This window comes from Zingiber officinale, chromosome 4B (genome assembly GCF_018446385.1).
Source record: "Zingiber officinale cultivar Zhangliang chromosome 4B, Zo_v1.1, whole genome shotgun sequence".
NCBI classification, from domain to species: Eukaryota; Viridiplantae; Streptophyta; class Magnoliopsida; order Zingiberales; family Zingiberaceae; genus Zingiber; species Zingiber officinale.
In genome coordinates, this window is record NC_055993.1 from 137,037,304 (window position 1) to 137,053,982 (window position 16,679).

General features: G+C 35.5%; 1 protein-coding gene across 5 annotated transcripts; it reads right to left on the reverse strand.

Moving 5' to 3' along the window:
- Window positions 1-1,179: 1,179 nt before the first annotated feature.
- On the reverse strand, window positions 1,180-15,932 carry LOC121976955. 5 transcript variants are annotated; one of them, XM_042529394.1, is made up of 4 exons: window positions 15,581-15,932; window positions 14,025-14,463; window positions 2,544-2,578; window positions 1,180-2,455 (listed from the first exon to the last, which is right to left on the reverse strand). In XM_042529394.1, the coding sequence occupies exons 2-4, from the start codon at window positions 14,353-14,355 to the stop codon at window positions 1,574-1,576; spliced, it is 1,248 nt and encodes a 415-aa protein (XP_042385328.1). In that variant the 5' UTR covers window positions 14,356-14,463; window positions 15,581-15,932; the 3' UTR covers window positions 1,180-1,573. The 5 variants fall into 5 exon arrangements, with proteins under 5 accessions (XP_042385328.1, XP_042385326.1, XP_042385329.1 ...); XM_042529392.1 differs by having other exon boundaries at window positions 14,025-14,502; XM_042529395.1 differs by having other exon boundaries at window positions 15,554-15,932.
- Window positions 15,933-16,679: the final 747 nt, after the last annotated feature.

Here is a 16,679-nt window from a genome sequence, read left to right on the forward strand (position 1 = left end):
TTATTTATTTTATTATTTATTTAGTATATTGAAAAGAGCTTTATTAATAAATATGGTTCGTGAACATTGTTCATTAACGTTGTTTACGAACATTGTTCACAAACGTTAACGAGCTGAACACATATGTGTTCAAATTTATTTGTTTAGCTTAACGAGCTGTTCAAGTTTGTTTGTTTAATTAATCTTATGTATATTGAACGAACATAAATAAGCTCTTATCAAGTCGAACACCAAGTTTGTTTCACAAATACTTGGTTCATTTACAGTCCTAACTGCACGCACGATGAAGTCGATCCTTTTCGGAATGACAACGTGTAAAATTAAAATTTAATTTCTTCAAAAAAAATATTATGCATACATTTTTATATAAATTTTTTTACTTACCTAGTTAATATTATTTAATCTTAATTATTTTTTTTAAAAAAAATCAAATCATTATAAAAAAATCAAATTACTTTAAATGATCGCTACAATCAGGTTGCTATTCTAATTTTATAATAAATTTATTTTTTTAAAATACATTTAAAATAATTTTGATTAAATTTATAAAATATATATATATAAAAAGTATCAAGTTGCTATAATAATGTTGAAAAAGTTGAAATTAGAATAGTTTTAGAAGGAAGGGACCCTAATTAAAAACATCCTTTTTAAATTTTTGCCCATGATTTATCCATAAAATTTAAAATATTATTTTATAATTTAAAAATAATATAATTATAAGGTGTTATCATTTAGGACAGGGGTTGCCTTCTATAAATTAATAATTATATTTTTTTTTCATTCCAATAAGAAAGTTATATTATTTACTCATCTTAGATGCTATTTATTTTAAGAAAAATGATTTACAATGGAAAAAATAGACACATAAAATGATAAATCTATAAAAATAAAAATAATATATTATAAATTTATATATCTATCTTTAAAAAAAAAATTGAGATTTTTTTCCTCGATACTCAAAATAATAATAGTAATATGCATTCCTATTGCAAGCAAACTCAAGCCAGGCAATTGATAAGTAGAGCAAACATTTCCTGAAACTAAATAATAAACATTTCCTAAACTTACACTTGGCAAGTTTCAAAAATTCATGTCATCTGTGCTTCTTGATTTACATGATAATTAATGAAAAACTTTCATAAAACCGGCTCCATCATCTCTAAAATTAATCAAATATTAAAATTAAAAACATTGGCGACCAGAAGACAAGTTCTATATCAAGATGAGCGTATATAGCATACAATCACTCAGCCTATGCTCCCCAAAGTCACTGGGAGTGCCAAATTTTAGACAGCAGATTTGCCAACAATTAAAATAAATTCTGAGATACTACTACCAGGTGCCCTAGAATCAAATATTTCACAGAAAGGGGGAAATTATTGAAGGGGCTTGATTCAGGGCTTCATTTTCTCCCAGCTTCACCTGTTTCTCTGCATATTGATCTACTAGGTGAACAGCAAACTAATTTTGTGATGCTTTTTTTTCCATTCTATGTGGCATGGCAATGCGGGATCAGAATGATTTTGCCACAGCCTAACCTGCTTCTAAAACTTACTGATGATTCGAATCTTCACTCGCGACGATATTTTTCCCAGAATCCTTTCTTCATCTTAGGTCCACCTCTGGATGTTGATTGTGATGGTTTAGCAAGGGAAAAATACTGCTTCAAGAAAGACCTTCTGTAAGATCTGCACTTCGAATTGGTTCCTATCTTGAGGTTTTTTCGAGCCCCCTTCCCATCATCAGACTGAGCGTCTCCAAGTGCATCAGTTTCTGCCATTTTACCCTTGCAAGATTTGATTATGTCCATGCCAGCCTTCTCGAATAGCCTTATTGCAGATTTTTCTCCATGCGTACAGACAGGGCAAGGTGGGTCGTATCGGTTGGTTTCAATAGTAACTTTCTCCAAACATTCGGAATGATAAAGATGACCACAAACCAAAACAGCAACCACACAGTGCCCTGTTAATCGCTTTGAGCATGCTTTGCAAATCTTCTGATGAGGAGGTGTATCCGGAGGATTTGAGCAAGCTCGTTGGCTTCTACATGATGTAAGGTTGACACTGTCAGCTGACCATCTTTCCTTATTTGAAGAAGCCACAAGCTCAAAGAATGCCCGCGTGGACCAGGCATCAGAAGACCCACCATGGGAACCACCTATGGAGAAGTCATTGCTGCAGGAAGAGAGCACAAACGATGGCCTTGCTCCAGCAGAGCTGTTCTCATCAACAGATTGAAGGGATGCTATTCTGCTGTCAGATATCTCCTGTGAGAGTTCATGGCCGGGTGATTGGAACAGCTTCCTTGTTAAAGTTGGATTAGACGGCAAAGAATCACTCAAAGAAGATGACAGATCTGCTCTAGATGCAGATGACAAAGGAATTAAGGCCACTGAGTTTATTAACTTCGAATCTGAAGCAATGGCTAATTTTGATGATGTATGGCCCATTCTCTGAATTTAAATCAAAGGGAAACATGAGATTAATATAAATTGCCAAATAGAAGAGGAGAATAACCAGAAACAACTTATTCAATCTCACCTTGGGGGATGAATTATTTGCAGTGAATGGAGTTTCTGTTTGATTAAAGAATACATTAAATTAAAGCCAAAAAAATTTCTAATAAGAGAGGTAAAGGAAATGCAGTAAATGGTTAGTAAAGGCATCAGAGGATAATTTTATATATAACTTGTAGTATCTCTTCATCTTTATCCTGAAATAGAAGATCATTTTAGAAGGACCAGAAAGTGTCTTCATCCTAAAGCTCATTAATTATTGGTCTGATTAATGATCTAGAATTTAAAATAATTAAGAAATACACTAAATACTGACTATCAATATCACATACACTTGACATGTGAAATAACACGCCATGGAGATGACAAACTACATTACCAATCTTAATTTCTTAGTTTCCTCATGAGTCTACATCTAATTTAATGTATCTTCATAATAGCTTAGCAATTTACATGCATGGAAAATTTTGACTTATCTATAGCACCTTCCTCAAAACATTCTCCATGAACTTGACGCACATTAACCACTTCAAATTATATGAATATTGTTAGCAATTAAAAAAAAACCATACTAAATACCAGCAAACAAGAAAATCAAGTTACAAAAGAAGGAAAACTAAAGAACACAAAAATCAAACAAGATGGCATATTAACCTAGAAAAGAACATTACAATTTCCTTCCTACTGCAATTGATTCACGGTGACTGACATTACAGAGCAGATGGTTGATCCAGTCTTTTAAAAAAGAAAAAAGGTGAAAAAAAAATACAGTACAGTCAATTTATCCTTTGCTCGTACTATATTTCTGTCTTAAGGACTCTTGGACTAAAGCACACACCACCACCCCTGAGATTTTCATTGCAGAACATATAGTTGTTGGATTTTATTTCCTTTAGGTGGGCTAACATGTGACTTGTCACATACGAATTTATGCCATTAAGAAACCAAATCCGCTATGTAATCTAACTTAAGTTTATTGGATTTTGGTTATTGGATATAGACTTCACATGTGTAAAACCTTAAATGCATACTGTCATTATCTATGGGCTGATAATGAATGCGGATCCACTATATATGGGTATGGTCCCGATTGGATTAGGGATCGATAGTTGTCTGCATCCCCATTGACGTAGAGAGTTCGGCACCAGATCCCTAATTCCGAAGGAAAACTGATAAGTGTGAAGTATATATGGTTTTTATCATATTTTCGCACTACATTCGACTCACTTTTGCATATATAATTCGTGGTAATTTGATTTTATGCTTCATTTTCATATTTTATTGTTCCTAGATACTGCTCTCGTTTATTTTGGATGACAGGAGGAAAGATTGGATCGATACAGGGAGCAAAAATGTCGAAATCCAAAAGCCCAGTCCTGCCACGGGCGGCCGTGGCAAGCTTTGTTGTCCTGCCACGGGCAACCTCTCTGCTGGCCTGCCACGGGCGATCGTGACCAACGCCACGACCCGTGGCGAGTTTGGTCTTTGCGCCACGGGCAGCCATGGCCAGTGCCACGGCATGTGGCGAGCATCCAACCCTGCGACTATAAAAGGCAGTGTGTTCATCAAAGTCTTCGTCCCCTCCTTGGGAGAGAGTTTCCACTCTTGGAGAAACCCTAGAGTCATCACCTTCATCAACTCTGACGCTCCATCCACCTCCGATGCAAGAAACTACTCCGAAGACTTCTCCCTAACATCTCTTAACCCTATTCTCTAATTTGATTGTATGAATGCTTTCGTTGTTGTCTTTGGATTGTCATACCTTTGTTATGGAGTAATTCTCATGATTCTAAGATGTAGGGAGTAGCCCTTTTGTTATGTGAACATCTTTTCAGTTAATCTATATATTTGCATGTTTTTTGTTTGAGAGAATGTGTGTTTATAATCCGGATCTACCGTATTAACACGATCTCAATGCCAAAAGCACGAGATTTATATCCCACAAGGGATTGGTGATGAACTGAAAGGAGAATCCGATCCTCCGACGCGTAGAAAACCGAGACGCAGAGAGTTGGATATGAAAGTGCAATCCGGTTTGCCGTGAGGAGCTCTAGGTCATCATAAAGCTTAATGGATCAAACATAATTCACTGTAGACCATGATTAGGGTTGATACGCCGTTGTAGAAGTAAAAGTTCACATCAGATACCATATAATAGTCTACCTACATAAATACTCATTGAGGATGAGAAACCAAATATAGATTAGATGTTTACATTCATTTGGGTAAAATCGAAATCCTAGAATTGCCCTTCACCACTGCCTTCTCTTAGTGATCTCACTGTCACTTTCTATGATTCTCTCTGCATCCCTCTCTCTCAAACCTCTCGTTCTTGCAATCTCAACTCAAGCTTTCCCACTTACTCCCGTGAACCAACCTTCGAACGTCTCTGCGAAATCAATTGGAAATTAATCAATTGTTCCTGTGGATCGATATATTTTATTACTTAACGATAGAGTCGTATACTTGCGATTTCCCACATCAAAGACCACCCCCTTGCTCCTTTTTCTTCCACAGGATTTCAGAATCTAGAAGACGACAATGGCTCTTCCACTGCATTCAAGTTCCATTGTCGTTATTTAATTTTATATATTTATTTGTTATGTCATACTTTTGATGTTACTAGATCTTTGTGTTTTCTCGTTCTTTTGGTTTCTAAAATTCATGAGATTAGAAGAAAACTCTAATGGCTAACATGTGGTATCAGAGCTAAGTTGATTTCATCGTATGCTATGGCAATAAAGTTAGGGTTTTTCATTAATTTGGTCTTCTTTTTTTTTATGCTAGATTAAGTTTTCCTAGTATAAATCAATATTTGATCGTCAAAAATCTTGAAAGGAAAAACATAGGATAGACTTAGTTCTTCCAAGTTTTCGTGTTTTTCACAAAGAACATGAAGAACAACGGAAACCGTCGTCGATTTCGTGGAAAAACCATCTTTTGATCCATTTTAGGGCAAATCGCGATAGGGCCATAGTCTGGCAATCGATTATGGCCAAGCCAAAATTTGCGAACAGAATTCGACAATCAATTAATAGCCTTGAAGTCGATAAAGAATTAATTTTAATCAATCAGTCAAATCGAATGAAGACACCAATTCACTAATCGATTGATGGACTTGAGGTCAATACAAAATCAATTTAAATCGATTAGCCGAATCAACTGCTTAAGGCAATCGATTGTTGGCTTTAGCAATCAATTGTCAATACTGAAGTTGAGAACAGAGGGCTGTGGGATCGATTAGTGTTTACCAATCGATTGCGAATCAACAATCAATTGATTAGTATGTTCTGTAATCAACTAACGGGATCGATTGGGTGATACCAATCGATTGACATAAATCATCAATTAATTGATGGTCCTAAAATCGGATCCACGGTCAATCGATTAGTTGTTACCAATCAATTGTCATAAAGAATCAATTGACTGATCAACCTAAACTTGAGCTATTAAAGTTGATCGAGTGATTATATGTTCGATTAAGGTTCCTAAGGATTTCTTGAGTCTATCTACACACGTGTTAGTAAATTGAACTATTATGTCGGCCCAAAGGACGACACCTTAGATAGGTTTAGTGCATTTTGTGTAAATAGACATATATTTATGTTAAGAGTAATTGGCCAAAAGGAAAATTACTTTTATTCCACATATATGTTCAAGAGTAGCTTATAACTAAGGAACACATTTTTTTATTTGTTTAGATCGTATGCATAAAATATGTCGGTCTAAAGGCATATTGCATGGATGATTAAGATAAATATTGTTGGAATTGTAAGATTGAAAACAAAGTCTCACATTGAAAACACATAGAAAAGATCATAGACTTATAAGGCATTTTGAGTAAAGCCCAAAAATAAAACCATGAGGGCTTAGGCCCAAGTGGTCAATATCATACCATTATGGAGATATCTAAATTCCTTCGGCCCTAACAATTGGTATCTTGATTAGGCGCCTTCAAGAGCATTGGAGGCGCCTCGGACCTTCAAGAGCATTGGAGGCGCCTCAGACCCGGTCTTCGTGACCGTTTGCAATCGGATAGAGCTTTATCCGATCAAACTGCTTGGAGGCGCCCTCAACCCCCTTGGAGGCGCCTTCAACACTCGGGATAAGATTTCCAGGAGCTATATAAAGGCCCCTGGAGCTAGGAAATTAATCAATCAACTTAGTATTCAATTCCTAGCAATAGTTTAGAGCTCTTAGTGTGTAAAAGGTTTCTCCGCCTTCAGAGAAGGAGACTTTTCTAGTACGCTTTCCAACCGCCTTGGATTAACAACCTTCCTAGTTGTAACCAAGTCAAAATCGCTGAGTCTTCTTTCTTTTCTGTTATTCTGCTTTATTTTATTTTCTTATTACTGTTGCTACTTTTTTAGTTGAAAGCTTGAGGAAGGTATTCTTATTTTGTAGGCAATTCACCCCTCCCCTCTTGCCGGCCCCGCTGCACCAACAAGTGGTATCAGAGCCAGAACACCTCAGAAGGACTAACCGTCGACTGAAGTAACAAAACGATGGCCGAAGCTAACATCTATCCACCAGCATTTGAGGGGGAGTTTGCTTTCTGGAAGCAACGAATGGAGGTATATCTTAACACAGACGCTGATATTTTTTTAATAATGAAATTTTGTTCTGAAGCACCAAAGACAACGAATGGAGAAGACATCGAACAATACCTCTGGACCAATAAGCAACGTGACGAGTTTATGACAACGTTCGGGCTGAATTTCACCTTCTAAGCGTACTACCGGATGAAGAGCTTGATAGGGTTGGTGACTACCAAAGTGCAAAAGAACTTTGGGAAAAGTTTTTAAAGCTCCACGAAGAACCAAGAGAAGCCGACTCCTCGATGGATACTGAACCGTCAGAAGACTTCGAGATCGAGGAAACTGCCAGATCAACCCTAACAGCCGAATTTCATCCCGCGGACACAGAAAGCTCAATCATCCCAGATGAGCATCGATGACGGGGGAGAGTCTTCAGAAGAAGACAACTCAACAAGGGGAGAATCAACGACCGACAAGGTAAGTCAAGTATGGTCTCCACCTCCTGATCAATTGGTTAAGTCAATCAAAACGTTGCTGCAAGATTTTTGTGAATTATAAAATATTTTGTCAAAAGAATTTTGCAAATTAGAAACATCATCGAAAGATTTTTTCGAATTAGAAAATATAGTGTCAAAAGATTTTTGCAAATCAGAATATTCCTGTCAATTAGAAAAATTATTAACTAATAGTGAGTTAAAAGAAACAGCCTGTCAATTAAAGGATTTTGGCAAACTAACAATAAAAAAGATACTACAATTTTATGAATGTTCAAATTTCCCTACTTTAGATTTGAGTAATTATGATAAACTAAAATGAAAATTTAAATATCATAGTTAGAGCATTTGATCTAAATTAAAACTTTAGACTTAGCGCTTTCAGCGAGAAAATTAAACATTAAAATTGATTTATGAGGCTTTGTCTAAGGAAGTGGTTATTGTTCCAATAACCAAGAAGGCCTAGTGTCTCGCTACGACCTGGAAGCCAAAATATTGGAATAAAAATGTTTAATTAACTTTCTGATAAAGCATTAAAATTATACTTAAATAATGCTCTAGAAAGTTTTTTTAAAAAAAATATTTTTTTTGAAATTCTTCAAAAATATTTTTTAACTTAGAAAAATGTCTAAAATTTTATACTTTGAAATTTTTTAAAGACTTAGAAGCTTTTTCAAAATACTTAGAAATTTGTTTTGAACATATTTATACCCCGTTTTTGCTGTGATCAAAGGGGAAGAGATAGGAACCAGTTAGGAAGAGTTAAAAATTAAAAAAAATTTCTTAGTGTTGCAAATTCTTTTATTGCAACCTTTCTGCTTAAAATGTTAGTTTAGTAATTTCTTTAAATTACTACATGTTTATTTTTGTTTCCCTAACTTGAACTTGGGTTGATGTACATCAAAAAGGGGGAGATTATTAGACCCCGTGGGTGTTTTGATGTGATCAACCAAGTTAGGTTAGGTCCTGCTTGTTATTTGATCCCTGTGTCTAAGTGTGCAAGAACTTAGGAGCGCAGGAAGACGCAGCTAGCGAGAAGGAAGGAACGGGAAGGGAGCTGACGGGCTCACTGTGTCCGAAGGACGAAAGAGCTACGGAAGAGTACACCGGTCGACGAGAAGAACGTGCGCGACGTTCGAGGGACGAGAAGCCGGGTCGGAAGTCTGCTCGAGGAGAAGGCCGGAAATTGGGTTCGGATGAGCCCTATTTCGGTTGGCCGAAATCACCCAAGCGATCGGAGCTTCGGAAGAAAAGGAAAAAGAAAAACTGGAAAATATTTATACCATGCAGTATTTATACCATGCCGTCCGAGGCGCCTCAGACCAGTCTGAGGCGCCTCTATCACCTTGAAGGCGCCTCAGACCAGTCCGAGCCGCCTTCAAGAGCATTGGAGGCGCCTCAGACCCAGTCTTCGTGACCGTTTGCAATCGGATAGAGCTTTATCCGATCAAACTGCTTGGAGGCGCCCTCAACCCCCTTGGAGGCGCCTTCAACACTCGGGATAAGATTTCCAGGAGCTATATAAAGACCTCTAGAGCTAGGAAATTAATCAATCAACTCAGTATTCAATTCCTAGCAATAGTTTAGAGCTCTTAGTGTGTAAAAGGCTTCTCCGCCTTCAGAGAAGGAGATTTTTCTATTGCGCTTTCCAACCGCCTTGGATTAACAACCTTCTTGATTGTAACCAAGTCAAAATCGCTGAGTCTTCTTTCTTTTCTGTTATTTTGCTTTATTTTATTTTCTTATTATTGTTGCTAATTTTTTACTTGAAAGTTTGAGGAGGGTATTCTTATTTTACAGGCAATTCACCCCGCTGCACCAACAAACCGTAGTTCGTTAAAGTCCAAGTACATCGACATCAAGTTTCTAGCGATTAAAGAAAGACTTCAGAGTCAAGTAATGATAGAACATGATTCCATGTTGGCAAATTCACTCACTAAGGGTTTGGTGCCTAAGGTGTTTCATGTGCAAATTATAAATATGAAAGTTCTTATGAAAGTACTCATCTAGTAGGAGTGTATTTATTTTATTGCTCTATATTTATTTATAAAGACAAATATTTTGTTTTGAATATTATACGTACATAAAGCTTAAAACGATATTTTATATGTTTATTTGACACTCTGAAATAAAATATCACGATTTACTGGTTTCGTTTAGCATATAGTGTTTGTAAATGTGATATAGATTCCTTCTAGAATCATAAAGTTTGATATCATTTGTTATTGCTGTTAGAGTGTATACTAAAAGCCTAGCTTTTGGTATGAACATTTATCTAGAAATAAGAATCACATTGGTCAAATGTCTATATTTATGATAAATGTAGTTGCTCAATTAATTTATATTGTAGATAACATGGTGTGTGGTGTCACACACAGAAGATCATGTTATCGGTTCCTTATAAATTATAAACAGTGGCTCACGACCAAGATGGAAAGGAACAAACCATTGGAAGGTCGTAGTGTAATTAGGTATTAGTTTATCTTAACTATATAATTACACTAGTACACTTAGAGTGTATTGAGTAGGACCATTTGAGGTCGTTCCTTTTATACTGACTTTATAAAGGAACAAAGACCTCAGTTATTATGGAAGTGTGTGCTCTTAATCCTAATATAATAACAAGCACATATATTTGATATTTATTTCTTTAATTTATCAATGGGTGAGATTTAGTTCAATAAATCAATAAGCGATAAGTTGGAAATGATATTACTTATAGTGTGTGTTGTTGATTATAGAAGGAAGCGTGTCCTAGTGATCTAGGTTGAGAATGTCCCAAGAGGAGCTCGTAAGGATTTGTTAAACCCTGCAGTGGACTTAGTCAGAGGTGATGAAGTTGAGTGGTACTACTCTTGAGCTAGATATTAATTAAGTGAGTTGTCGAACTTACTTAATTAGTGGACATTGTTATCTTAAACACAGGAGACTAACACACTCGTGATAAGGAGCCCAAAATGTAATTTGGGATTGGTAGTTCATAATAGTTATCTAGTGGAATGAATTATTATTGATAAAATTAAGTTGTGTGTTCGAGGCGAGCACGGATGCTTAATTTTATCGGGAGACCAAAACCAATTCCTCCTCTCGGTCCCTATCGTAGCCTCTTAATTATAGAGTACTATACCCACCTATACCCACCTTCTTACCCATCCTATAGGGGCCGGCCAAGCTAGCTTGGAGACCAAGCTAGGGTCGGCCAAAGGCATGGTTCATGGGTTCATGAGGTGGTCGACCCTATCTCGAACCCAAGCTTAGTGCTATTAAAATAAAAAGGAATTTTAATTTTAAAATTTTTTTATATAGATTATATAATTTAAAAGAGAGTTTAAAATTGTAGATTAAAAGGTTGATTTTAATTTTGTGAAAACTTTCCTTTTAATTATATTCATGATTTAAAAGAAAGTTTGAAAATTAAAAATTCTCTTTTATTAGTTTCTACAAAAGATTAAGAAAAGATTTAATATCTTTCCTTATTTGTAGATTGAAAGGAGATTTTAATTTTTAGAGATAACTTTCCTTTTTAAAAATTATCCACATGTTTAAGAGAAAGATTTTAATTTATAAAAATTTTTTTATTAACCAATCATGAAGGGATTAAAATTATTGGAGAAATTTTATAAATTTCTAGAAACAAATTAGGAAGTTTTAATTTTGTTTTAATTAAAACTCTCCTTGTTTTGAGAGAAGTGGCCGACCATTATAATTTGAAAGAGAAAATTATTTTAATTAAATAAATTTTCCTTTTCAACGGCAAAAAATTAAGGAAGTTTTATTAAATTTTCCTTATTTGCCAAGACTAAGGATTATAAAAGAGGGTAGAGGAGGCGAACGACTCTATTCTATTTTTCCTCTCTTTTCTCCTTGGGTGTGGCCCTTTCTTTCCTCTCCTCTCCTTTGTGTGGCCAAACCTTCTCGTGGTGGAGATATCTTTGGTGGCCGATCAGAAGGAGAAGAAGGAGAGAAAGAAGCCTCTTTCTAGCATCCCTTGGAGTATGGTGGTGGTGGCGAACCTCTTCATCCTAGGAGAAGTTTTGATGGCGAAACTTGTAAGGAAGAAGAAGGTGCTTGGTGGTTCTCATCTCGGAAGATCGTTGCCACACAACGTCCAGGGTTAGAAGAGGAATACGGTAGAAGATCAAGAGGTCTTTCTAAAAGGTATAACTAGTAATTTTTGTTTCCGCATCATACTAGTTATTTTTGGAAATAATACTAAATACAAGAGGCATACGATTCTAGAGTTTCGAATTTGTTTTCGATATAGTGTTCTTTTGTTTTTCTTTCCCTTGTGATTTGATTGTTCTTTTCGGTTAACCTAAAGTTATTTTAGGAAATTAAATATTAGCTTTCCATAAAAGGTTTTGTCTAGTCGGTGGTGGTTGCTCCCGTATCCAAGAAGGTCATGTGCCTCGCCACGTCAGTACTGGGAACCAATTATGGAAATTAATATTTAATGGAATTAATAACTTAAGGTGATTTGGGTCGAACGTGTTAAGTTCCGCAGGAGACCCAAGCCAAAACTTAAAAGAACGAATAGATTAAGTTTTGGATCAAACGTGTTAAGTTCCGCAAGCGATCCAAAATTTAATTTAAAAGAACACATGGTAGCTAGGAAAAGGTTCAGACCTTTGTACAAAATTTTTGCACAGTGGAACCTCTAGGTTTTCCGAGTAGCAACCAACAATTGCAATTTAGCATGAAGTGTTTGCAAATATGATACATTAGGGCTAATTGAAAATTAATATGTATTGATCACATTTCATATAATTTCCATACTATACATCCACATCTAAATCTATGTCATTAATGACATTAGTACTGTGATTATGTTAAGGTTTATTACCGTCATATATAGTTATTTAGTCTTATACCAATGAAATTAATAGACCAAATTGATTACAGGGTATTCTGTACCCATAAAATTTGACATTGTTATTGACGTCAACTAAACTTTTTTCATATGTTGTACACAAATCACATGTAGCCCAAGTGGAAGTTATCGAATTCTATTTCCTTTAGGTGGGCTCACATGCGACTTGTCACATACAAATTTATGTCGTTAAGAAACCCAACCCGTTATGTGATCTAACTTAAGTTTATTGGGTTTTATTTATTGAATGTTAACTTCATATGTGTAAAACCCTAAACCCGCACCATCATTATCTTTGGCTGATAATGGATGTGAATCCACTATATATGGGTATGATCCCCATTGGAAAAGGGATCGATAGTTTTTTGCATTCCCCATTTACGTAGAGAGTTCAACGTCGTCGCCTTAATTCCGAAGGAAGACCACCCCCTTGCTCCTTTTTCTTCCATGGGATTTCGGGATCTAGAAAACGACGCTTTACAACAATGGCTCTTCCGCTGCATTCATGTTCCATCGTCGTTATTCAGTTTTCTATATTTATTTGTTATGTCATGCTTTTGATATTACTAAATCTTCGTGTTTTCTCTGTTCGAGTTCTTTTGATTTATAGAATTCATGAGATTAGGAGAAAACTCTAATGACTAACAATAGTCTCATAGAAATATTGCCAGGCGGCCAAGTACTATATAAAAGAGTAAATGTAACTAGATTTTATTTTAAAATTATGACCGTTGCAACTAAATTCTTAATTGTCTCCTTATTATATAAAGGAAATTCAACATTGAATGCTGAAGGGCCATGGATGGACTAGGATATGAGATTTTCAGTAGAAAAACAAGAATTGCTTGTGATTAACCAGTAACCATTCTCTAAACAAACCAAGCAACAAGAATCTCTCATAGTCTGCCCTTGCTATTGGAAGATACATTACAAATGGTTAGAATAGAACAATTCAGAACCATGAAGGCAAAGAGAGACTAATACTACTCTTTAATTATAAGAAAGCAAAAGGACAGTACTAACATAGTACAGTTAGCCAGAGCAATGAACTGGTTTTGAGAAGCAGATGAATCAAAAAAAAGACAAAAGTTAACTGGACAACTCTTAGCAAAAGTTATTAAATAATATGGTGTTGGATTAATGGAAATGACCATAAGACATTAGTTTGGCATCCCTTGTGACTTGGCAGACCAATCCAAACGATGCAATGGACTATTACCTCCTACTGTTTTCTTGGTTTGAAATACAGAGTAGAATCACATGTGGCACTAATAAGAAAATAGAGAAGCAAAATGATACAATGGGCTATTACCTTCCTACTGTTTTCCAGGCATGAAATACATAATGGAATTGCATGTAGCGCTAATGAGAGAATAGAGTAGCAAACAACTCCAGATAACAGACATGGTTTCCAAGTTATGCAAGTGACATCTATAAATCTTTGGAAGTTAAGTGCTCGACCACCGAATAAAAATGGTAAATTTGATATATAAAAAAATGCAAGTAAATAAGAATTTTCTATAACAAATGAACAATATTATTGTTCTTTGGTGCCATGAAAACATGTAACTGACTCAAGAAATGAGATTTGTGGCATATTCTACCTTGAGTAACATCTCTTGACTTCCCAGCAGTTCCAATTCTAACTGGAGACTTAAGCCACTTTTGTAGTTGGAAAGCATTTGATGGACTGCCACTATCAGAAAATATTTCAGTTTCATTTGGTGATTCACTCTTAATCTCAAGCATAGCATTCTCAATATCCTGTTGAGCAAATTGGGCAGCATTTTCCATTGCATCCTCTATGTGTGTTCGGTTATCCCACCGAAAGCTCCAAGTAGGCGAGTTTCTAGAACTCCTATATGTTGAAACTTCAAAACGAAGAGGACTAGGCAAGGGTTTGTCCTTTACAGCCACACAACAATTCGCCCCCATGTTGATTTTGTACTGACTTTCCCCTAATGTGTATAAGCTTACGAAGAAATTAATGTTGAGGCCTTTTAAAGATAGAAGCACTACGTTTAGTTTCCTTCATGCAGGAGCCTGAAAAAATAATGTTGTCCATTGAATCTCCAAAAGTTCCTATCACAAGAGAATGGCGATGTCTTGAATTTTGCATCAGAAATCATGAATGTGAATTTACAAAACATATGAGATTGCAAAACAAGTGAAAACAGGCATTAAAACTCCAGAGGATATAAGGGCAAGAACGAGAGAAGAAAAAACTTCTGAGAATCATAGATGATCTAAATCAAAAGAGCACTGATTGATGCAACAAGAATGGTATTTCTATAATCTCTTCTCTTCTAACAGAAAAATACAACTATGAGAAGAAGAAATAGAATTCCTAGTCCATCATGCATCTAAATGTAGAAATCATGGTTAAATTTTTTGATGACCACAAAGGTGTCAAACAGAACCCCTTTGTTCCCTCAGCATGTCTTAAGAGAATAAACTCAATTACTGTTCACCAGAGATGAGAAGATGGAATCTGCTATGGAGAAAATTAAGGAGGCATTAAAGACCCACTAGACAAGGAGTGTTTGAATATTCAAATCATCAAGAAATACGGTGAACATTACCATCAACTAAAGACTTCAGTGGTTGACAATTTGATCGCTGTCACCCTCAATATCCAAGTTATTGGAACCAAAAAATAATTACGTGCTCAGCAAATTTCCGGAAATAAAACATAAATAAAAGACAATAGAATCCACTGTGGACCAAACAAGTAATACTGAAATTCACTATAGGATATCGTGACAGAAGTTAAGATCAACAGTCAACATATTTTGAGTTATAATAAACAGCTAAAGGGAACTAAAAGCAGCTAAAAGAATATCAACAATCTTTGATAAAAGGAACCAGTATAATTATTTCCGAACCAAGTGGAATCTCTAGAGAACATGAAGGGGGGAAAAACCCACCAAAGTTTTATTTTGGTGGCTCCATTAGATCGTTTCATAGGGCAAAGTCTTCTCAAATTGAAGATAAGCTACTTCGGAAATCATACTTTCCAATACCAGAAAGCTTCACTCAAATCAACCAACGTATAAGAAAGCCTATTAATTAAGTACCAACAGTCTCCTCGATGTGCAATTCTTCTTGGTTTGAAATATAAAAAAAAAATAACCTTTTTCAGTTGAATCAAGAGCGGCACCTTTAGAACCAAAGAAAACCCCGCTGATGAGAAAGAGAAAGTTCAAATCAGCCAAGCATCTCTCTGCGTGGATCGCGGTCAGAGGAAAGCCACAAGAGCTACCGCCGGAAAAACCGGTTCAGGCGCTAAGATCGACCAAGCGAGCTCGGGGATTTCGCGTCGAACCCGTAAAATCTGGCGCGCTCTACAGCTCGCTGACTCGCGGATAACCCGTACAAAATTTAACCAACGAGCCTTTTCTCCCTCTGGCCAGAAACCCCCTAACAAATTAGGGTTCTTGGCGCATCAGTTCTCAAGCTGCTAGTGGCGCATCTCATTGTTTCTTCCATTCCTGGGTTTGAGAGGGAGAAGGTCATGGGTGCGTTCCTTGGGTGCTAATATATGAAGATATTTTAAACTTCCGTACTCACACGTAGAAGACTTTCGCCCACTTGTTTACCCGCTGACAAGTGACGGAGAATTATACTTTTCCCTGGGCAATTTATTTATTTCTTTTTATTTACTAATTCTATATATAACCGGTTGCTATCAGCATAAATCAAAAAACTTCTACAAACATAATATTCTTATATTAACGGTTTATTAAAAAAAATGCATATCATAATTCATCGAAATTAATTATCAAAATTGAGCCTGTCCGACAACTTATCGCCCTTTAAGAAAATATTTAAAATTGGCATTTAATCAAACTTATTGCAATAGTTTAATCATGTTAAAAGTGATTTTTTAATTATATTTTATTGTATTTTAATATTATTAATTAATTTTTATATTTTAATATATTATCTCGTTATTTGAAAAGATTAATTCTATTGATTCAGTAACATAAAAAAAAATTATTATTATGAAAAATACATAAATAAATCATTTTTATGGTTTAGAAAGTATTTCCTTTACGTATATTAGTGGGGATAGATGATCTTTATCTATTTTATAAATGAGGATTATTTATTCTCACCAATATATGTAAAAAAGAACATCCTCTTTATAAAAAAATGATCCATCTCCTCACAGATCAATATTACAAGTAATTCAAATACTGATGACATATAATTTATCCGATAAAAATAAGACTCTTATTACATATCAACTCCTCCTA